We start from the raw sequence: 23,711 nt of genomic DNA on the forward strand, positions 1-23,711 counted from the left end.
CAAAAAAAAAAGCACAGCTCTGATACTACATCTTTTTCCCAGAATAGCAAATCTGGAACATTGGTTCTACCTGGGCCGGACAGCAGCAGGATCATGGATAGTGTCCTTCAGTTTTGTGGCTCCATGTCTACGACAGGATGTGACATCTCTGAGTGAAACATTGAAAGCCATGTCACACAAAGGAAGATTAAATAACAGTGTACCAAAGGCCCCGCGCATATTAGTTATCAAGCTGAAATGTTAACTCTTTCTCCCCAAAGATGCCGAGTGCCTCTGTTTGAATTCTCTATGACTGTATGCTTGTGTTTGAATTCGTACCTGTTTGGTCACAGTTTTGTAATAAAGGCAAAATTCTGTGGATGCAGTTAGTGCCCTGAAACAAGAACAGAGAAACTTAGCAGTTCTAGGAGAGAGAAACAGTGAACATTTTGAGTCCAGTATGACTTTTCCAGAACTGGTAATTTTGTATGGTTGTAACACTGATATATGTATTTATTTCATTTCTTTTATTCCTTTTCCTTCCCCCAGGATGTGGAGGTGATTTTGAACAGCTTTGGCAAGGGCAGGGACAGACGTGCAGTTAATTTAAATGACTTAGAGTGGTAAGTGCACAGAACAGTTCGGACGGCACTTTGGGTGCAGATTTAAAAAGATAATTCATGTACAGAAGAACACGGCCCAGAAACAGACCATTCAGCCCAACTGGTGCGTGCTGGCGTTGCCTTGCGGGGCACCATTCATTGTTGCTGCAGAGGGATTGGTAAATCCGTGCCCAACACTAAATGTTAGCAGTTCATAAGGAGCTCTGGGCTGGTCCTTCAACACCACAAAGGCTAAACATTGACTTTGACTGACAGTGTTAAAGGGATTGAGTGTGAATCAGCAAAACCCTGATCTTTATTTCTAGTGAAATCAATGGGAAGGAATGTCAAATAGACTGCTGATTCTTTATGGCCTGTTCTTTACTGTCACACACAGTCAAGATCTTCTCCTTAGGGTCCACCTGTAAAGCACCACTTTAGTACGAATCCGAACAATATTTCATTTGTAATCTCTATCCAGGTATGGCTGAGTATGAGGTAGCATACTGTGGAGCTGGAGGAACACAGCAGGCCAAGCAGCAGAGGAACAGGACCCTTCTTCCTGACCCGAAACGTCAGCTGTCCTTTTCCTCTGATGCTGCCTGGCCTGCTGTGTTCCTCCACGTCCACACTGTGTTATCTCTGCCACCAACATCAGCAGTTCCTACTATCGATGGCTGAGGATGAGTTGTTCTTGAGGTGGCCAAGAAATAGTTGAGTAACTAAGCATATGTTGCAATTCATTAATATGTAGCTAGTTTCTTGCCTTGCTGTCTTGTTTTAGCTGTGCTGGAGAAGGGCTGCTGGTAATGAACAACTGCAAAAAGCAAAGTACAGGAGGTGTTGGAAATCCAAAAGGAAATCAGAAATTCCTGGAAGCAGGAAATCAGGCGGCATCTGTATGGCTAAAAAGATAGCTCTAATGTTTCAGTTTGACGGTCTTTCACCAGAACTCTGGTTTGAGAAAGTTATTGATTAAAGTGGGAATACTGCTTCCTCCCCCATACCAAGGCTGCCTGAGCTGATTTGTTCCAGCATGTTCTGGTTTTGCAGCAGACTAAAAGTGGAAGGCCCTAGAAGAATTCTCTAGCCCATAGAGCTATGGAAGTTCAGTCATTGAGTACGTTCAAGACAGAGATTGATAAATTTCTTGTTACTGATTACTTCAAGGACAATGTGGGGGGGGGACTATGTTATTCAGGGTAATGATCAGCCATGATCTAGAATGACAAAGCAGGCCAGAGGCTGAATGGTCTGTGTCCAATGTCCCGTGTTCCTAACTCAACTAAAATGACACTTAAAGACAAAAATTGCTGGAGAAATTCAGCAAGCCTGGCAGCATCTGTGAAGAGAAAGCAGAGCCAGCGTTTCAAGCGCGGTGGCTCTTCTTTGGAATAGTTCTGAAAGAAGGATCACTGGACTCAAAGCACAGTTAGTGCTTTGGGTCCAATGGAGCCGTCGTTGGGTGGGGATGGGGTGGTTTGGTGGTAGGGGAGAGTGGGGATTGGTGGCGGTTTGGGGGTGGTGGTGGTGAAAGAGGGTGGGAATATCATCTGTTGCTCTCAAAAATGGAGTTGGAAAAGACTGTGGCATTTTTTCTCACTCTGATCTCATCATACAACCCGAGCTCTCAGGGTCTTGGCCCAAAACGGCAGCTTTCCTGCTCCTCTGATGCTGCTTAGCCTGCTTTATTCATCCATCTCTACACCTTGTTCTCTCAGCTTGTATTTTACTTCACTGTGCTAAAACAGAGAGGCCTGGATTGGAAAGCACAGATTTCCAGGATTAACATAACAGAATGGAAATAGGTTGAGTGGAACTAAGTTTTCCTCCTGCCCCTTTCATATAAATCCAGGTTCTGATAACATCAAATAAGTAAAATCTCCTTGATAGTTTTATCCAAGTGAAACAGAAAAGGAATCCCCTGCATCTGACAGAACAAGCACAGGCTGTTTATAATGTCCATTGGTGGGAATTTAAAGCTTCTTATATAGCAATATCTCATCATCCTCGAATTTACATGTCCACAAGCTATTGTTGGCTAATGGAGTTAGCCACTTTTTGGAGAGAATGGAAAACTACTAGAAGGAATTTGTGGATTCCTCGGGGATGGGCAGTGCTGCAGATGACTATCTGTGCCGCCTGTATTGTTTCCATCCATCTCAATCTGTACAATGCTGTCTAGGCCATGCTGGTAACAAACCAGACTGACAACTGCCCTGTGCAATTCAGGAACATCATTGACTTTCACCTCCTCTACAGGTAAATCTGGTTTTCAAATGTGAGCTGCATTTGTTTCCATTAATAGTTTGAATTTATACCCATGGTGTTAATGTTGCTCACCCTCTGTTCAAATCTCTCCATAGCCACAAGCCTCCCTATCTTTGTAGCCATTTCTACAACACCCTAAGAACTCTGCATTCCTCCAACTTTAGCCTCTTGTGAATGCTTGATTTCCCTTGTTGCTTCAGACATCCAGGTAATACTCTGTGCAAATAATTTCCAAACTTCTCTCTCTGCTCCTTTACAATTCTGCATTCAACCCACCTGACAGTCACAGTACCATTACAATATGACGACAGTATTATTACCATATTACTACAGCATTGTTACAGTATTACTACAGTGCAGAAGGAGGCTCTTCGTGTCTACATCGACTCTTTCATTTCTCTTTTGACTCCTTTGACCAAGCTCAGTTCTTTGACTCAGCAACAGCTGTTTGCCTGGGACCAGTCTGAGAAATGCCTTGAGGAGGTGGGGAGGGGTCTTAACTATGTCTAAGGTGCTGTATAAACGTGAGTTGTGATTGTAATAGCTGTTGTGCCTGAGCTGGCTTCTTTTCGAAAAAGCACATGGTGTATTTTGGTTGGCTTTAGGTTATCTCCGAACATCCTGAAGACAATTGCCTCACAGTGTTTGCCTGAGATGCTCTTGCGTTCGTTACATAAAGACCAAGAATACTGGCAAAGTAAGGGACTGAGCTCCCTAATGAAACTGGTGGACAAAGTTGACAAAAGAGCTCAGGCTTTATTAAAGTATGTCCAAGAACACAAGGCAAGGCCTAAAAAGACACAGATGTGAAATTCACCTCAAAGATACGTGCCTGAAACATTGGTTAAACAATGGATGCTGTGAAACAAATTGCATTAAATTAGCAATCTCACTGGTAGACAGTGTTCATTTTATCGTCACGGGAAAGACCCAGCAAGAGCCATCGGCATGAAAACGTTTCAGTCAGTTCTCAGCAACGCGTTGAATAAAGCGTTCCTGGGAGAGATACTGGCTTACAGGCATGGAGTTGGAGCGTGAAGCTTAGAGGTTGTTTTCGTCATTATTCCGGAGAGCCAGACATGGCTGAGCTACCATTCAACGCAATAATTCCCTTGAGTGGATGAATTGGAAGTTGTCGGCACGAGGGAGACAATGTAATGAGAAGATTTTCTCCAATGGAATAACGTGCTCATTTGTATGGACCAGGGGAACATGCAGGTCCCCTGATGTCACTGGGCTGGCTACCAGCAGCAGAAAAAACTACCTTGTATCTACAAAACTCTGTCAAAGCGGAAAATATTGTTGACTGATAACAGTTGTTATCTCTTGTTTGTGAGTAAAAGTAATGTGAAACCCACCAGAATAAATGTGTGTTGCTCATTCTCTTGCCTCACAGAATTCCAATTTCCCCAACATTCAAGTAGAATCATCTCTACTATTTCAAAAGTGGTTCAATTCCTGGGGAAACCAGCATAAAATTGTGTAATATGGAGCTTTGAGAAAGCCGATGTGATCCTACATAATCCAGTTTGTGTCCAAGTATGATCTATATTTTTACAAAATGCAGTATTGGAATGCATGGTGGCTCAGTGGTTAGCAACAGCACCAGGGACCCAGGTTCAATTCCAGCCTCGGGTAACTGTCTGTGTGGAGTTTGCACATTCTCCCTGTGTCTGCGTGGGTTTCCTCCGGATGCTCCGGTTTCCTCCCACAGTCCAAAGATGTGCATGCTGGGTGGATCGGCCATGCTAAATTGCCTGTAAGGGTGTGTGAGTTATAGGGGGATGGGTCTGGGTGGGATGCTCCAAGGGGTGGTGTGGACTTGTTGGGCCAAAGGGCCTGTTTCCACACTGTAGGGAATCTAATCAAACAGTAAAATGTCCATATTATTCAATTTGTTCAGGACTTAACTCCAGAAATTAAAAACTCACAAAAGACTTTTATACATGTTCAGTTAAGCTGCAGTTTCCAGTGTAGAATTTCAATGTATCTGAAACATGATTCTATGGGATTTGCACTTTTGCTGTGGGAATAGCCGACAACTTTTTACACAGTCGGAATTCTGTGTTATTTGCATTTGACGCCTCATAATTTTTGCCCATATACATCATTTTCTTTACGAAACATTTACTTTCCTGTTTCATTAGCTGTCAGTGCAAAGGGGAGAGCATCTCTGCCATAAATTCCCAACGATTAGTGTTGAATAATCGCGGCCCAGTTACTTAACAATTCGACTTTGTACCTTTCGATACTTATATAAAAACAAAAGTCAGTCAGACCTGTAAGTGACCCTGATTGTTAACTTCAAGAATGCAAACGATTACATCTTAAAGCAGCCCATGAACATTTTAGCAGCAGAATAATGTGTGGCCTGTGACTAAATAAAATAATGGAGCCAAAAGGTAAAACCAGCTGTTATTACCCTAGCCAGTTTTGTGGAGTTGCTGGTCATTGATGTCTCCTTTAATGTCCGTTCACTTATATAACAGCTGAGTGTCTGACTTACTGCAAACAGTGCCATACTGTGATATTTCATTTCACACCAACGCTTGATGAAAACGGAGGCTGACACTCCTGTAGTACTGAGAATGTCTTACACTGACAGAGGTGCCATCTTTCAGATGTTTCACAGGCCGCAGGTGGACAGGGAAGATCCCGTGGCACTACATCAAAGAAAAGCACAGGTGTTCTCCCTGGTGCTGGGTCAATATTTTTCCCTTGATCAGCAACTAAAAATAAAGATTAACTGGTCATGATGACATTGCCATTTTTGGGGGCTTGCTACGCATAGGCTGGGTGCTATGTTTCCGACTTTACAGCAGTGACTGCTCTTCAAAGGGACTTCATTATCTGCAAAGTGTTTTGGCCTGTCCTGCAGTGTATGTGCTGTATAAATGCAGGGTTTTTTTTTGCTTACCGCTCTGAAAGTTGCTACCAGCTGAAATATCTGTTCTGTGTTTGGAGGGATAGATTCTGGGGTGCCTGCACATTTTGCTGCTAATACTGCTCAGCACCTTGACCACTGATTGAACATGACACACCAGTTTCACCAAGTTCACTGTAATCTACTCACCAGACCATCATCCCTTCTGGCCTGACAAGTAGCACAGATACACAGGGCTTAAATTTACCAGAATTTGCTAAGTATCAATTTCGTTCAGTTTCCTGTAGAGTTTCTCTCTGCAAGGCCTAATGTGATTTTCTTGTGCTATCATCCGAAGATAGCCACATTAACTACCTCGCCGCCCCTCTGGTGCCCTGCTCATCCTATGCTTCTGCCTCCAGTGATTTTCTCTGCCGCAAGTACTTGTCACTGCTGGGGTATCCTGGATTCCTGGAACCGGCCCCTTATTGCCCACCCGGTCAAGAGCTGGCATTCAAAAGCTCCCTTGCATGGTTTCTGACTTTAGCCCCAGATGCGGAAGGGGAAAATCGGCGCCCCATTTTGCAGCAGAGACCTAGAAGATGGCTGTTCTTTTCCCTCAGGACCAACTAAGAAGGCCACAACACCAGTCCCTGCCAGTCTACTCTGAAGTTGCCATCTGTGTTACTGCAGTCCCAACCGTCTGGAGGGACACCCAACAATGCAACAAGAATGCCAATGAATGTTTCTTTACCACCAAGGTAACTGCCGTTATCTTCTCCCTGACACCGCGCACTCACTCAATCACACCGAGGCTGATGCCCTACGGCTTTCACTGTTGCGTGCAACATCTTCCTCACTCGCTCTCACCTACACCATCCCCCCAAATTATTAGCCCTGCACGGCCATCACGCCACTTCTTCACTTAATTGGGATCTCGCAAACTGTCCTTGCAGCATTGGTCCATTGAAAGGTGTCAGTGCACTCCAAATGTTGCAGTAAGGTGCAGAATTGAGGTGCAATTGGATCAGAGACGTGCCATGAAGTTTCAGTGAGGTTGGGATGTGTCTGAAGCCAATGTCTGTGGATAGGGCTACGTGTGGTTGCCCATGGAGTATGCCTTGAGATCTTGGTGCCCAGGTGTCCAAGATACCAGTCTAGAGGAGACCTGGAGTCACCAGGACCCACTGTGACTTTCAAGTTGGGTTCTCCAGTTTCTGTCAGCGAGGGGATGAGTGGGATAGCACATATTAATGGGTTTAGATGAAGTAATAATGGGCGTGACAATGAATTATAAAGCAAATCGGTCTTACTAGTGAGAATCTCGTCTTGCTGTTTTACACTTGGTTGGAAAATGGGATAGCTTGCTGTCCACATTGAGCCCTCATTGGACAGCTCACTGGACTTTCCCAATGTTCGCACCACGGGCCCACACCGTCGAGAGGCTGGGGAGATCCTGCCTGTAGTGCCTGTCCTACCCAGGCCTATAGGGCTTCAATTTAATGTCTCATCCAATCAGAAGGTTCTGGATTCAAGCCTCAATCAAGAGATTTTAGCAAATAGTCTGCTCTGGTTCCATCAGAGTTGAGGGGTGATGGTGGCCTAGAGATTATGCCACTGGCCTAGTAACCCAGAGGCCAAAGCTAATGTTGACCATTGAGACATGAGCAAATGTAGACAATTCAGCCCATTGTGTCCACTGTGCCATTCCGTGGTATCATGGTTGATCTGATAATCCTAAACTCTGCTTTCCTTCCTTAGGATTTGGGTGCAAATCCCACAGCTGGTGGAATTTAAACTCAATTCATTACCAAATCTAGAATGGAAAGCTGTCAGAAATAACCATGAAATCTGCCATCAATCATTGTGAAAACCCATCCAGTTTACCAAAGTCCTTTAGGGAGGGAAAGCTGCCATCATGACCTGGTTTGACCTACTTGTGACACAGCAGTCTGGTTGACCCTTAGCTGCTCCCTGAAATGATCTGGCAAACTGTTCAGTTTTACCATAATGCTACATAACTTTGAAAAAGGAACTCAATCCAGCCCATTGGTTCAATAGGGCAGCTCAACATCACCTACTCAGCAGCAGCAGGTTATGGGCTATAAATTCTGGCCTAGACAGTGATGTCCTATGCCATGAACAAATAAAAGAAAAACGATCAATTCTGGTCTCCCTGCTGTAGGAAGGATGTTGTGAACCTTGAAAGGGTTCAGAAAAGATTTACAAGGATGTTGCCAGGGCTGGAGGGTTTGTGCTATAGGGAGAGGCTGAATTGACTGGGGCTATTTTCCCTGGAGTTTCAGAGGCTGAGAGGGTGACCTTATAGTGTTTTATAAAATCATGAGGGGCATGGAAAGGGTGAATATCCAAGGCCTTTTCCTCAGGGTAGCAGAGTCCAAAGCTAGAATGCATAGGTTTAAGGTGAATTGGGAAAGATTTAAAAAGCGACCCGAGGGGCAACTTTTTCATGCAGAGGGTGGTGTGTGTATGGAATGAGCTGCCAAAGGAAGCAGTGAAGGCTGGTACAATTACAACATTTAAAAGGCATCTGAATGGGTCTATGAATAGGAAGAGTTTAGAGAGATACAGGCCAAATGCTGGCAAATGGACTAGATTTATTGAGGATGTCTGGTCAGCATGGACGAGTTGGACCGAAGGGACCGTTTGCATATGTACAGCTCTATGAGCATATGACTCATTGATCTAGGCCCTGGAATTGATTGGCAAACACAGATCTATTGACCCTGCAAACTCCTATTACTAACATCTGGGGGCTAATGCCAAAATACAGCAAAGCCAAACAGAGGAAGAAGCTGTTGTTGGACAGAGCTAAGCAATCGAGGGACTGAACTGACAAGTTCTAAGTTCTGCGGTGCTGCCATATACAGTCGTATACCTAGTGGCCAGCTACGCAACTCAACAGAGGAGAGCAGTCTCCAGAAACATCCCCATCCTCAAATATGAGGGAGATGAGCACATCAGTGCAAAACACCAGGCTGAAGAATTCTAATCAATCTTCACTAAAAAGAATTGAGTGGATGAATTCTCAGTGGTCAGTGCCAATATTTTAGCAAAGGGTAGATCATTACAGAATGATCATAATGATAATGCAAGAGGAAGTTATTGAGTTCAAACTGACTGTACTGCTGTTGATAAATTTCCCCTCTAACTCCATTTCCCTCCAATTTCTTTTATACCCCTTGTTTTTGAATATTTGCCCCATTCTTTTCAAAATAAGCAGTTGTCCACCCTAATTCACCTTTCATGGTCAAGCATTCAATTGCCTAGAAGCAGAGATAATGGGAACTGCAGATGCTGGAGAATTCCAAGATAATAAAATGTGAGGCTGGATGAACACAGCAGGCCCAGCAGCATCTCAGGAGCACAAAAGCTGACGTTTCGGGCTTAGACCCTTCATCAGAGAGGGGGATGGGGTGAGGGTTCTGGAATAAATAGGGAGAGAGGGGGAGGCGGACCGAAGATGGAGAGAAAAGAAGATAGGTGGAGAGAGTATAGGTGGGGAGGTAGTGAGGGGATAGGTCAGTCCAGGGAAGACGGACAGTTCAAGGAGGTGGGATGAGGTTAGTAGGTAGCTGGGGGTGCGGCTTGGGGTGGGAGGAAGGGATGGGTGAGAGGAAGAACCGGTTAGGGAGGCAGAGACAGGTTAGACTGGTTTTGGGATGCAGTGGGTGGGGGGGAAGAGCTGGGCTGGTTGTGTGGTGCAGTGGGGGGAGGGGACGAACTGGGCTGGTTTAGGGATGCAGTAGGGGAAGGGGAGATTTTGAAGCTGGTGAAGTCCACATTGATACCATATGGCTGCAGGGTTCCCAGGCGGAATATGAGTTGCTGTTCCTGCAACCTTCGGGTGGCATCATTGTGGCAGTGCAGGAGGCCCATGATGGACATGTCCTCTAGAGAATGGAAGGGGGAGTGGAAATGGTTTGCGACTGGGAGGTGCAGTTGTTTGTTGTGAACTGAGCGGAGGTGTTCTGCAAAGCGGTCCCCAAGCCTCCGCTTGGTTTCCCCAATGTAGAGGAAGCCGCACCGGGTACAGTGGATGCAGTATACCACATTGGCAGATGTGCAGGTGAACCTCTGCTTAATGTGGAATGTCATCTTGGGGCCTGGGATAGGGGTGAGGGAGGAGGTGTGGGGGCAAGTGTAGCATTTCCTGCGGTTGCAGGGGAAGGTGCCGGGTGTGGTGGGGTTGGAGGGCAGTGTGGAGCGAACAAGGGAGTCACGGAGAGAGTGGTCTCTCCGGAAAGCAGACAAGGGTGGGGATGGAAAAATGTCTTGGGTGGTGGGGTCGGATTGTAGATGGCGGAAGTGTCAGAGGATGATGCGTTGTATCCGGAGGTTGGTAGGGGTGGCCTAGAAGCCCTCAGTTCAAGAACCTTCCCCTTCCTCATTGCTTCCTTCAGTGAGAATCCTTAAAATCTATCCCCTGCATTCCATTTGTGTACCAATGGAAACTTGCATTCACTGTTCCCAGACTGTAAAGTCTCCGGGTTTTGCTCACTTTCTTATTAAGTACTGCTCTTTCAGCACCACACTCATTCACCACCTTGCTATTAGTCCAAGCTTTTCAGAAAATTTTGCCCTTAAACCTATTTCATTACCTAGTCTTCCTCTGTCCTCTGTGATCCGCTCCACCCAAAATCCCTCTCTTCTTCTCAATTCTCACTGCTTGGTATCCCTTTCTCCTCTTTGATACTCACTCACCAGTCTCCCTGTCTCAAATCCCTCTCTCTGCCCACCTTTCCCAGTTTGGCTCTCCTCTTGGACTTTCACCAGTTTACATTGCCTCGTCTTCCCTTCTCTGACTAAGCCAAAATGATTCCTCTCTGCCATCCCCTTCTTTCTCCAACTCCCCGTTCCCCATCTGTAGACTCCCTCTGCACGATTCCTATTCGTCCTTGCCTTGATCTCTCTACTTGACCCCTGTTCCTCAGTCAGTTCCCATTTCAGACTCTTCTCCCTACCCTTGCACCTGGTTTTGTAACAACTGCTGTTGGGGGTATTTGTTAATAAAATCTGGAATTGGAAACGAACGTGAGCAATGGTAACTGTGAAATCCTTGTCAATTCTCATCTTAAAAGAATTGTCATGTTGGCTGATATTGCCTGGGGGGAAGGGAATCTGCTGTCCTTGCTTTGTCTGGTTTTCACATGACTCCAGGCTCACAGCAACGTACTTGACTCTAAACTGCCTGATTGGTTTGATAGAACTTTGCCTTTCAGTCCGAAGGCGAGGGATGGGCAAAAAATGCTTTCCTTATCAGCAACATACACATTCCAAGAAAACACAAATAAAATGTGTGGAGGCTTGCTGTGCATATTTTGGCTGGTGTTAGCTATATTATCACAGTGGCTACACTGCAATAAACACTTCGTGGCCAGTAGTGGACTGAGGCTGTGGCAGACACTGTATTTAAATAAGTTATTTATATGTGTCAGAAAATATATATATAGAGGACATATAAAAAACTACCTTTCATTATGTAGCAGTTTGAGAACTGTCATGTGTTTGTACCGATCAACTATATCTGCGGTTTTCTCCCCACCTTTATCTGACAGGTAAAGGTATTTCTGCTCAATGCTGCCTTCGTTCAAGGTGACCCAGCTGAAGCCGATCTCTTTTCTGAACGTATTTGTCTGATTTGATTGTTCTGGAGCTGGCTTTGTTTAAAGCAAAGACGGGAATTTTAAATAATTCTTGATGCTGATCTCCTGGGCTGTGCTATTGCAGCAGAAAATATAAACGATTGCTCGTCAGTTTTGTGTTTGCAGTTGTCATCTATCAACTTGTTCCATAAGGAGAGTAAAATCACTGCATCACAGAATAGTATAAAGCAGAAGCTGGTCATTCCTTTCAATGACTGTGCCAGCTCTTTCAAAGGGCAATTCAATTATTCCCATTGCCCCCCACTCCTTCCTGCCCACTCCTTTCCTTCTTCCCTAGAATTTCTTTGCCCTTTGGCGGAAATATTGAATTGGTTTGTACAAGTTTATCAACCAGTGCATTCCCAAATATCTGCTGGTCAATGTGCAAAAGAAAAATTCTCTTTGTTCCTTTTGTCAATCCCCTTTATTCTATGCGCTTCAGCATTTGGAAGCAGTTTCTGTCTATTTTCTCCATCTAAACCCTTCAGGATTCTAAATACTTCTGTCATATCTTCCTTAAGCCTCATCTGGTCCCCTTTATCCCTATAACTATTTCTACAAAGCCCGTCCACACGCCCTAAAGCCTTTGCACTCTTTCTTACGTATGACACTAACAATTACAAATATACCAACAATAGCTAAGTAGGTCATTCAACATCTCAAGACTGCTCTGCCACTTCATAAGACCATGAATGATCTAATTGTAAGCTCAAATTCACCTCGCCTCCCTCTGATAATGTTTCACCCCCTTGCTTATTAAGAAGCTATCCACCTCATCTTCTAAATATTCTGTCTGTTTCCACCACCTTTCCATGGAGACAGTTTCAAAGACTTATGAGTTTCTGAGAGAGACATCAAATTGCATTCCCCTTGTTTTAAATGAAGATCCATAATTTTTAAACAGTGTTACCTAATTCTGGATTTGCCCAGAGGAGGAATCATCCTTTCTACATCTACCCTGGTAAGGGCCCTCAGGATTCTATATTTTAATCAATTGGACCAATTCTTAACATAGAAACATGGAAAATAGATACAGGAGTAGGCCATTCTGTCCTTCAGGCCTGGACCACCATTCAATATGATTGTGGCTGATGATGCAATTTCAGTATCCCGCTTTCTCTCCATACCCCCCGATCCCTTTAATCACAAGGGCCATGCCCAGCTCCCTCTCGAATATATCTAATGAATTGACCCCAACAGCTTTCTGTGGTAGAGAATTCCACAGGTTCACTGAGCGAAGAAATTCTTCCTCATCTCAGTCCTGAATGGCTTACTCCTTATTCGTAGAATGTGACCCCTAATTCTGGACTTCCCCACCACTGGGAATATTCTTCCTGCGCCCAACCTGTTTGGTTCCATCAGGATTTTATATGTTTCTGTGAGATGCCCCTCATTCTTCTAAATTGCAGTGAGTATAAACCCAGTGAATTCTGTCAGTCCCGCCATCCCAGAAATCAGTCTGGTGACCCTTTGCTGGATGCTCTCAATAGCAAGAATGTCCTTCCTCAGGCTAGGAGGCCAACACTGCACACAATACTCAAGGTGTGGCCTCACCAAGGCCTTGTATAAATTGGGACTGGTCTGGTATTTATATAGTTTTGATATAATCCTTAGTTTTTATTCCGTATTCTTCCATCCGAAAACTCAGGATCCCTTACACATTATTAACTGCTTTGCTGGCCATTCTTGCACATTCAGAGATTTCCGCACCAGCACCCCAATCTCTCTGTTCTTGCAGCTCCTTTGAAATTGCACCATTTACCTTCAGTGACATTTCCTCAGTCTTTATAGCGAAACACATGGGCTCACTGGACCCAAAAAGTTAGCTCTGATTTTTTTCTTCACAGATACTGCCAGGCCCCGAGCTTTTCCAGCAACTTCTGGCTTTGTTTTGTGGGATAACAAGGCATGGCGTGTGATGATTGAGGTAGGGACACGGAAGAAGTCGATTTCAACATAGAGTCCTGAAGGCCGTAAGGTTCCCAAATGGAAAATGAGGTGCTGTTCTTCCAGCTGGTATTGGACTTTGCTGGAGCCCTGCAGCAAGCCTGAGACAGAGGTGTTGGCCAGAGAACACAGTAATATATTGAAGTGGCAGGAAATTGGAAGCTCAGGATCTTTTTTGCAGAGAGGACCTTGGTGTTTTGCAAAGCAGTCATCCAGTCTGCGCTTCGTTTCCCCAATGTAGAGGAGACCACATTGTGAGCAGCGAGTGCTGTACACTAGATAGTGTGATGTGCACGTAAATCCCTGCTTCACCTGGAAGGTTTTTTTTTTGCCCTTGGATACAGTGGAAGGAGGAAGTAGACAGGCAGGTGTTACACCTTCTGCGGTTGCATAGGAAGGTGCTGTAGGTCTGCCGTAGGTGGAGTTGGGGGGGGTGGGGTGGCGGCGGTTGTGATGTTGGGGATGGAGGAGGAGTAGACCAGGATGACCCAGAGGGAACTGACCCTGTGGAATGCTGACAAGGGAGGGAGGGGAATGCGTGTTTAGTGGTGGCATCCCACTGGAGATGGCAGAAATGGCAGCTAATGATCTTCTGGACATGGATGCTGATGGGATGGTAAGTGAGGACAAGGGGCACCCTATCACTGTTGTGGAAGGGAAAAGAAGGGGTGAAGGCTGAAGTGCGGGACTTGAGTTGGACATGTCCTAGTGCCTTGTCAACCATGGAGCTGGGGAATCCTCAGTTGAGGAAGAAGGTTGACATTTTTGAGGCTCCCTTGTCAAAATTGGCATCATCAGAACAGAATCAAAGGAGATGAAGGAGCTGGGAGAATGGAATAGAACCTTTACAGGAAGCAGGGTGTGAGGATGTACAGTCAAGGTAACTGTGGGAATCAGTGGGTTTGTAATGGATGTTGGTGACCAGCCTATCCCCGGAAATGGAAACAGAGATATTGAGGAAGGGAAAGGAAGGGTCAGAGATAGACCAGGTGAAAATGAGAGCAAGGTGGAAATTGAAGGTGACATTGGAAAGGTTTGTCAATTCAAGATGAGAGAGGGAACGATGATACCATTGAAATATTGGAGAAGGAGTTGTGGTTGGGGGCCAGAATGGGACTGGAACAAAATGTTCCAAGTACCCCACAAAGAGACAGGCATAACTGGGGCCTATGCGGGCACCCATGGCCACCTCTCTGAAGAATGTGGAAGAAGTAAAAGGAGAAATTCTTCAAAGTGACGATGAGCTCGGCCAAGCAGAGAAGGGTGGTGTTGATGGAGATGGCTTTCCTTTTTTCCAGGAAGAAACGGAGAGCCCCGAGATCATCCTGATGGAGGATGGATTGCATGCCCGTGGTGAAGAGGAGGCAGCTGGAGCCTTCGAACTGGAAATTCTGAAACTGAAGGTGTCAGAAGAATCATGGATGTAAGCAGGAAGGAACTGGACAGGGGAAAGAAAATCATCAGTTTGAGTTTAGAAGGCTACAGTTCCGTGGGTCAGGAACAGGCAGAAATAATGGGTCTGCCCAAATAATCCTGCTTGTAGATTTTGGGAAGGAGGTAGAAGCGAGCTGTACAGGGTTGGGGTCTATGAGTGTGGAGGCATTGGGGGCGAGATCACCAGGTGAAATGAAGTTAGTGGACACAATACCTTGGTACAAACATAAATCCTGTTACTATTTGATTGAAAATAAAGGCAGAAAGTGTTCACCCTTTCAGATTTTTAAAAAGCTGGAGGACAGCACAATTTTAATTCAAGGAAGATCTTTGAACACTCAATTATCTTTATCCAGGTTGTACCAGGACATGTGGAACCAAAGGCCAAATTGTTAGAATGTTCTAGATCACATTTTGAGTTCCATATATATTCCAAAAGATGTGGTGTTGTGCCATGAGCTCCTTATTTAGAACAGGGTGAACATGTGAATGAATAAACTGTTGGTGCCTTTTCAGCAAGAAAAGGATTGTGGTTTTTGTTACATAACTGCCTGTGTGTCTGCGCAAGCTGCTGCTTTTGAAGGTATTAACCTTTTAGTCAGTCACATGTCTTCAAGCAATGATACACGATATTAAATCTCAGTGTAAACATATGTCTCTGTTCCAATCATATTACACTAAATCACTTCTGATTTTTAGAACAAAAACATTATTAAATATCATAGATGCAGGGCTCCATCAATTTTATAACAGCCTGGATTATTGTAATCCATGCTCAGAAATGTAGGTATTTATGATTAGAGTGTGTACTGGTAAGTTTAAAATGTAGAAATTTCTTCAAATACAATTCATAGGAAAGTAAAGCTTTTATATCCAATAACAGCTCTGTTCCTATTCTTCCCCTTTTGTTTTATTTCATTCTGGATCCGCAGCCTTATCTGTGAGGGGATATTGCTAATAAAGGTGCACACTGCTAACAGATGGATGTGTGCCCTAGTCTGACTTGCATATCCTATATATATGTGAATATAATGGAGGTAAGAAACATTTAATGCAGTAATGGCAAGCTCTCCAGAAACCCAATTTTAGTTACTGTTTGTCAAAGGAGGTCTATGTTTCCTGAGCATCTTCTCCTGTGATGGTACTGAGGGAGGGGAAGGTTCAAGTCAAGCAGGCATCACTATCCAGTGGAATAGATGGGCTGGCATTTCAGAAAAAGGAGAACTGCCTTATGATTTCATTAGCCGCAGTGTCTATTATTGATAAAGAGTCATTATCCCTGATCAATCAGGATATCATTTCCCAAATGGGCCTTCCTCCTCAGGGAAATAGCTGCCAGAAGGAACTCAATATAAATTCCATTAATTTCTATGAAAAATCCAATTTTATTACCTAGCAGTTTGAATATTTGAGATATATATCTAATCTTACTTATGAGACCAACTTCACTGGCACAGTATGTTTTATAAGTTTGTGCAGAAAGTTAAGAGGGTAAATTGATAGATTAAGTGCATGGGCAAAACTGTGGCGGACAAAGTGAATTGCTGTCAGATTATCCACTTTGAACCTTAAGAAACATAGATCAATTTTTTTTGTGGAGCAAGAAGCTAGAGCAATGTGGAGGATCCAAGACAGGTAGGGGTCTAAATTTGGAAAGCAAGAAAAGCTACAGATACAAAAGGGAATTAACTGAAAAGGTGAATAGAGTGTTGGCTTATCACTGAAAAAGGCTAGAATATGAAGGAGTGGAAGGGATGTTACATTTGTAAAGAGCTATGTTTAGACACCCTGTGTCTATTGTGTTCAGAGCTGGGCACAGGCCCCCAGGAAGGTTTTACTCATCAAGGATGTATCCTGTACAGAATCATTAGAGAATTATTCATAAGCAAAATGCTGGAGAAACTCAGCAGTTCTGGTAGCATCTGTGAATAGGAAAACAGAGTTAATGTTTTGAGTCTCATCACTCTTCTTCAGTTCCAAGCAGAGTCATAAGGGACTCAAAACATGAACGAACTTTCTCTCTCTCCCCATGGATACTGGCAGACCTGCCGTATTTCAGATTTGCAGTACTTTGCTTTCATTCAGCTAGAATGATACTGAGCTAAACAGGTAAAGTAATGAGGATAGTTTCATGGCGTTGAATCTTCCCATATTTTGGCAAATTGTCATCTTCAGCGAGTTCAACAGAGAGCTTCTCTCAGCAAGGCCTTTTGGGATCTCCAATCCTGTTGTCCCAAACTCACCATAAAGGTGCCACCTCATCTGATGCTATCCCCATGTGCCACAGCTGGATGTACTTGCCACTACCAGGGTATGCCATCTTCCCTGGCCCCATCTTGGAACTCCAGCTACCTACCCAGTTAAGATGGCAGTCCAGAAATGCCCAAGCAGTAGCACTGACTCTGTCACAGGGAAACAAGATGTTATGGTATGACCTGGCATTGGTCACAGTCTTGATACTCCTGTGCATTTGGATTGAGACAGCACACACATGTCCCCACTAACTTGGAAGGAGATAGTGCCATAGAGGTTTAAAGCAGTTGTCAGCTTGATGGACATTGGGGTAGCAGGCCAAATTCAGTGACAGTGTCCTGGGACATCCTGAGCCTGTGCATTGCTCTTCCAGAAGAAATGACATCAAAGACAAAAAACTCTGGCCCACCTGCATTTCCTTTGCAACCTGAGAGGTCCTTTAGCTGCAGTCTCTTCATGTGGAGGTTGCTGCTGGTCCTGAGTTAGCCAGTACATCACATTCTCTTGTATTTCTCTGCACCTTTGATTGCAGTAACAGCAACAATAACTTCTGCTGTGGCTGCATCCTTCTGTCATGCTTGGAAAGAATCTGTGTGGGAAGCAGGAGAAACAGGAGAGGGCAGGACAGGACTTCAGCATTCTTTTTGACACCTTGGCGTTGGACCTTATTCTGAAGGGTGTGCCAGTCATGTGATAGGTTTATAGTAAGAGAATGTAAGCACTGCATGAGGGTTGAATCCTTCTCCCAGTCTCACCTCACCCACAAAAGGCATGATTGCATGCAAGACTGTCTGGTAATATACTTACTGTTCAAATTAAGAGTTCTATGTCCGGTGCAAGCCAGAAAGTCTTGTACTAATTTTAAACAAAAATCAAAGAAAATGCCTGTTTGCTGTCCAAAATTGGACACTCCATGTCTGAGTGACAGGAGACCCATTAAGTTGCAATCAGGGTTTCTGGCCTTGTCTCAACGCTGTGTGCATTTGGTATTTTCAATGCAAGCGCAAGTTCTCACCTGTCTTCCTCAATAGTGGGCCACAGAACCTTTTGTCCTCCAGTTACTCTTCCTGCCACTCACTCTCAGTTTCTAACACCCTGCTCGTACTTTTGAGATTTCAGGGATGTCTTAAAAGCCACTCCCATTCTCCAAAACCATCTCCATTGTAACATGAATCACAGGAGGCTTGCATCCAAGTAGAAATGCTGATGACCTAGCCTTTAAAAGTTAATTCTATTTTACCTAGAACTAGATGGATCATTTAAAGTATAACCATTTGTAGACTGACATTCTCCACACATTCCTAAGCCTCATTTCTACTTTAATTACTGTGAAAACAGAAGCTCATTGTCATTATCAATCCTTTTTTACTTCAAATTAAACTGGGACATGATTTAGTCTTTAATTGTCAATTTAGAGCAAGTCACATGATTCCCTTTGCAAAGGCAATGGGGCACAGACAGAAAAGTGAAATTAAGGCTACCTCAGTTCAATCACAGTCTTATTGACTACTGGTGTGGACTGAAGGGAGCGAAGAGCCTACTCCTGCTTTTTGTTAAAAAGTTATTCTGTTTGATTTACCCTAAATTAAAGAAACAGTCCCAAAACAAAACTGTCTTGTAAACCTCATACTTGGAATAATTTACATTTGCAAAGTTCTAATGCAAAGGGGAAATTTCTGAATTAAGGAAAGCTTTGGAAGGTTATGGTAAAGCATATGCAGTTTCTGTACCCACCTCTTTTAAAAGAACGATTTGGAAACCATCAGGCCCTGGGACATGTCAGTCTTTATTGCATTATTTTTCCAACACTGTTCCTTGCTTACATTAACTTTGGGGAGTTCCAGTTCTTGATTCATTAATAGTTTTCCTGGAACATTTGGAATATAATCTTTTTCCAATACTGTGAAAACGGACACAAAGTAATTATTCAAGATGCTTGCTATTTCCTTATGTTCATTTTTAATATAACTCACACCTTTTTAAAGAGCTCACATTACTGTTGACTAGCCATTTTCTTGTTTTGATTCTAAACTCTCTCACATGCCTTTTTGTAGCTCTTACGATCTGTTTTAGCTTTCTTCATAAGTGGACTTTCTAACGAAGGCAAGTTCCAGTCTCTGGATGTGTGTTGGAATCTCATGGAGCCTCTTAAATTATCTGAGCAGTTTAAACTTCCATGGGAGACTCCCCCTGCTCCAGCACAGAGTTGAAGACTTTGGACAGTCCATGGTACTTACCTGAATAGCTATCTAGGAAATGCTAAACAGATCAAAATCTAGTCTAACTCCTGGTTAACTACAGAACTGATTTCTCCAATACCTGGAATCCTCAACTGCCTCCTGAAATCTCCCCTGGCCCACCCAAACTTCCATTATTCATGACCTGACATAACCCCATACAACTACCTCCATCCTTTCCGACAACCTGACTATTCCTGACCTCCTAGGCCAAACCCATCGAATTAGCCTGATTACCCTAACCTTGATCACCTGAAATCCAGGCCAGATCTCACAATCCCCACCACCCAAATACCACATGATCCATCCTGACAAATCTCTAACCCAACTACACCTCCTGACACTCAATCACTCACTCACTCATCCACTTGCTCACTCATTCACCTATTCAGTCACTGAATTCTTCTCGCAATCCTTCACTCCCTCACTCACCTACTCATTCACTGAATTGCTCAACTGTTCAATCACTCACTCAATCTCACCCATTCAGTCAACACTCAATCACTCATTGACCTATTCACCCACTCAGCCCCTCACTCACACACTGTGACTATATGATTTTCTTCTTCCTTAATCCTTCCCCTCTATTATTCTTCAATTATCCAAGGTCTCTGTGAGCCCACTGACCATTTCCCTTGACCTTCATGCTCATCCACTTGAGCGCATACTCACCCTTTGTCCAATTCCCTTGCTCCTTCACCCCCGCTGGCACACCTTATTATTCCATTCAGTTTGATACTTTTAACAAGTAACTCCCGCTGTTCTTTGTGCTGTGCCCCAAACACTCTTGTTCTTCCCTTTCCTTTCCAGTTACCTGCCTCTGGTTGTCCCCTAGGAACCTTGTCCCGGCGCAACCATTTCACTTCCATTCCCCACCTTCCTAAACCTGCTCTTGTTCAGTTCAGCCCTATATATTTCATCCTCCTGGACAGTGTTGTTGCCATGAGTCAGTTTCATTGCCTGAGACAGACTGCAGCTCTTAGACAGTAATGTCCTATGGTGCAGGAGCCTGGTGACACACATCTGAATCAGCCTATTCATGAGGAAGTGCCTGATCAGGCTGCATTCCTTAGAAGATAACTCAACTTTAGAGGATAACACCTTACAAAGGCCTGTTCACATGGAAGTCTCAGTTAAGAGCATGAAACAGTGTACCCCCACTGGAGCATCCACAAGAAGGTGACTGTACAAGGTACAGTTGGGATTCCGAGGTTATATTTTTTGTGCTTTGTATCAGCAAGATTGTGCCTGTGAATGTAATCCTGGTGGCCGATATTTATGATTTCCTAATGAATGCAGAAGAGCATCCTGGACATCTCTGGGAAAGATTATTTTTCTTCTGACTCGACTCCAAAACATGAGACTGCCATTGGGAATCTGAACTCTGGCCTCCTGACTGAGTTCCTTGTCACGTATTTGCATCAGCTTCTGGAAGGTTCCGCTCAGTAATGGTCACTATTTCATACCTTCAAAGCTGTATTGGCCTGTAATTTACATAGTTCCTTTCTGATTCTCTGTATTTTTGCATTGAAAACTCATTTTGAACTGTGTCTCCAGTATGTCCAACTGCCTTAATACTGTCTGTCTCCTTTCTTTCCAATTTACAATTGTCTTGTAGCTACTATTTGAGGTATTTTGGTATTCCATTCACCTGTACTGTCTATATCTCCTCAATTATTGAATCCCCAGGACAATGAGACTTCCACTTTGCACAGCTCTTTGTAATATGGTGTTTGATCAGCCCATATGGACTCTCTACTTATCTTCAAAGGCACGAAGTGTATTGTTTTTTAGTTCATTCTTGGGATGTGGGCTTTGCTGGCTGAACTAGCATTTATTGACTTTTCCTACATGTCCTTGAGAAGGCGCCTTCTTGATCTGCAGTGCATTTGGTGTAGGCACTCCCCCAACAATGCACTGAGGTGCTGGGGCTCCCCTATTATTGAGGATGGAGGCGTTTGGGAGCCTCTTCATCCAGTGATTCATTTAATTGTCCACCAGAATTTGTAACTGGATGTGGCAGGACTACACCCATTGTTTGTATTGCTTAGCTCTGTCTATCACTGTTTAGCGCACGAGCAGTCCTGTTTGACAGCTTCATCAGGTTGACAGCACATTTTTTAGGTCTGGCTGGGTGCTGCTCCTAGCATTCCCTGCTGCATGTGTCGCTCTAGCTGATGTCACAAATATGTCTGTGGGACATTCTCCTGGTTTTTCTGCATTGCTGACAGTCACACCCTCCCGTGCCTCTGCTCGCCTCTGAAGCGTGATATCACTCTGGAGGAAACTATGAAGACATTCCTCCACTTCTCCAAAGTACCGGAATAGGCCTCTGTCTCATTCCAGTTCAATGAGTCAAGACCTGAATTCCTGAGGGCGGTGACATTTCCTGCTACTGTGGCATTCTAGGACATTGTCACTCCCTGCCAAGTCCTACAAATTATATTCCCGGCCTGAAGGACAGAATTTATGCAGAAGAACGCAGCTCCTGATGGCACGGCGGGAAATGGGCATTGCCTTCCCTTAATGTAGGGAATTGAAATGCACGCAGCCATGATGCCAACATGATGTGAGTTGTGGTGGGCACGTCACATGTGCAACATAATGGTGAATGTGCAGGGATTGTTCACCACCGCTCATTTTCAATAGACATTTCCCCACTGCACGAATCAAGTTTCTGTGGACAGAGAGAAGCAGGTAATGCAGTCAGATCCTTGATCTGTAGGGCAATTAAGCATGGTTTTTGTTATTGACAGCCTCCCATCTCCCTCAACTCCTTTCAAGAAGTAGCACACATCATTCTCCCCTTGGATTGTTCTTGGATTCCCACCACTCCTAACGCTGTTTGTAGTTTACTACATGAGAACTTTCACCGCATTGTAATAGACAATATTTCTCCACAACCCCCATCGTGCTGGTAACAATCAACCATCACTGAACCTTGACAATTCAAACCTCCCTGTCAATTTCACTTCATATGCTGAGGCAATTGGGGCGTCTTAAAGGATTTCCTGCTGAGAGAAAGATTATGTGAGGCTGGCAGAGTGGGGAAGTGCGTGCACATTTGAAGAATCTTGAGTAAAATGGGTAGGTAGGTGAGCTAAACTCTGCACTTCCTCGCATTGTGCGCTCTGCTCCTGAGAAACTGTCATGCAGCTGTCACTCAGTACAAGGACATTCTATGCCCTTCCTGCCTTTTCCGTGACACTGAAATAGTAGAGCTGAGGCCCAGATCCAGCTGGAACACTCAGACTGTGAAGTACAAAATTAAGAGCCTGGTTATATTGCAGGTCCCACTCCTCAGCTTCATTCCATATAATGCACTGATGGCAGAGATTTGATGCATTGCAAATCCTATCTACCTGGGAGGAAGAGAATTTTGCTGTTGATGTTGTTTGCTCAGAACACATGGACGAGCATCTATTTCGTCCCAGTAGTAAAAGAATGACGCGGTGGCTCAGTGGTTAGCACTGCTGCCTGAAAATGTCAGGGGCCCAGATTCAGCTCCAGCCTTGGGTGACCGTCTGTGTGGAGTTTCCACGTTCTCTCCATGTCTGTGTGGGTTTGCTCCAGGTGCTTGGATTTCCTCCCAGAGTCTAAAGATGTGCGGGTTAGGTGGGTTGACCATGCTAAGTGGCCCATAGTGTCCAGAGATGTGCAGGTTACAGAGATGGATAGGATGGGGAGGGGGATGGGATGCTCTTTGGAGAGTTGGTGTGAGCTTGTTGAGCTGAATGGCCTGCTTCCACACGGTGGGGATTCTGAAATGACACTATTATGAAGTTTCAAAAGATCCTTTAGAAAGAAACATTTGCATTTCCAGTATGTTTTGGTGATTTTTCAAAGTGGTCCTTTTAACTGTTCTATTGTTAATTGTCACACGGTACAGTCCTACAAATTGCAATGAAATTAATGCCCAGATCATCTGTTTGTTGTGCGCAATGATGACTAAATGATAAATATTATTCAGGACATATATGTTGGGGGATATCCCTTGTTTATCTTTAGGTTGCATGATGTGATACTCCATCCACATAAGTAGGCAGACAGGATCACTGTTTAAGGTCTCATCCAAATAACAGCACATCCAACTGCTCAGCACTCCCCCAGTCTTACACCAGACCGTCAGTTTGAATTATGCATTCAAGTCCTTGGAATGGGACTACAAACACATGACTTTCAGTCCCAGAGGGTTTTAGGTCCGTGGAAATCTCCAGAATTTGGTCAAGTCTGAGTCAGATAGATTCTTGGTCAACGTGGGAGTTGAGGATTATGAGGACAGTCAGGAAAGTAGAGTTAAATACACAATCAAATTAGCCATGATCACATCCAAAGATGGAACAGGCTAGAGGGGCTGAATGGCATATTCCTGCTACTAATTCTTGTGTCCTTGTGCTACTCCTGAGCTATAGCAGACAAGGTGCTGCCCAGTTACTTTTCCAATAGACTGCAGTCAACA

General features: G+C 44.2%; 1 protein-coding gene across 3 annotated transcripts in view; it reads left to right on the plus strand.

The window, feature by feature from the left end:
- The window catches only part of LOC125459973 (Golgi-associated kinase 1A-like), a 35,640-nt gene extending 31,457 nt beyond the window's left edge, over nt 1–4,183 (plus strand). For all 3 annotated transcript variants that reach the window (XM_048546973.2, XM_059651543.1, XM_059651544.1), the window contains 2 exons: nt 529–602; nt 3,458–4,183. In XM_048546973.2, the coding sequence (XP_048402930.1) occupies nt 529–602; nt 3,458–3,662 (279 nt within the window). In that variant the 3' untranslated portion in view covers nt 3,663–4,183. The remainder of the gene's footprint in view (nt 1–528; nt 603–3,457) is intronic.
- The last annotated feature ends 19,528 nt before the right edge of the window (nt 4,184–23,711 follow it).

The sequence above is a fragment of the Stegostoma tigrinum genome, chromosome 16 (genome assembly GCF_030684315.1).
Source record: "Stegostoma tigrinum isolate sSteTig4 chromosome 16, sSteTig4.hap1, whole genome shotgun sequence".
Classification (NCBI taxonomy): Eukaryota; Metazoa; Chordata; class Chondrichthyes; order Orectolobiformes; family Stegostomatidae; genus Stegostoma; species Stegostoma tigrinum.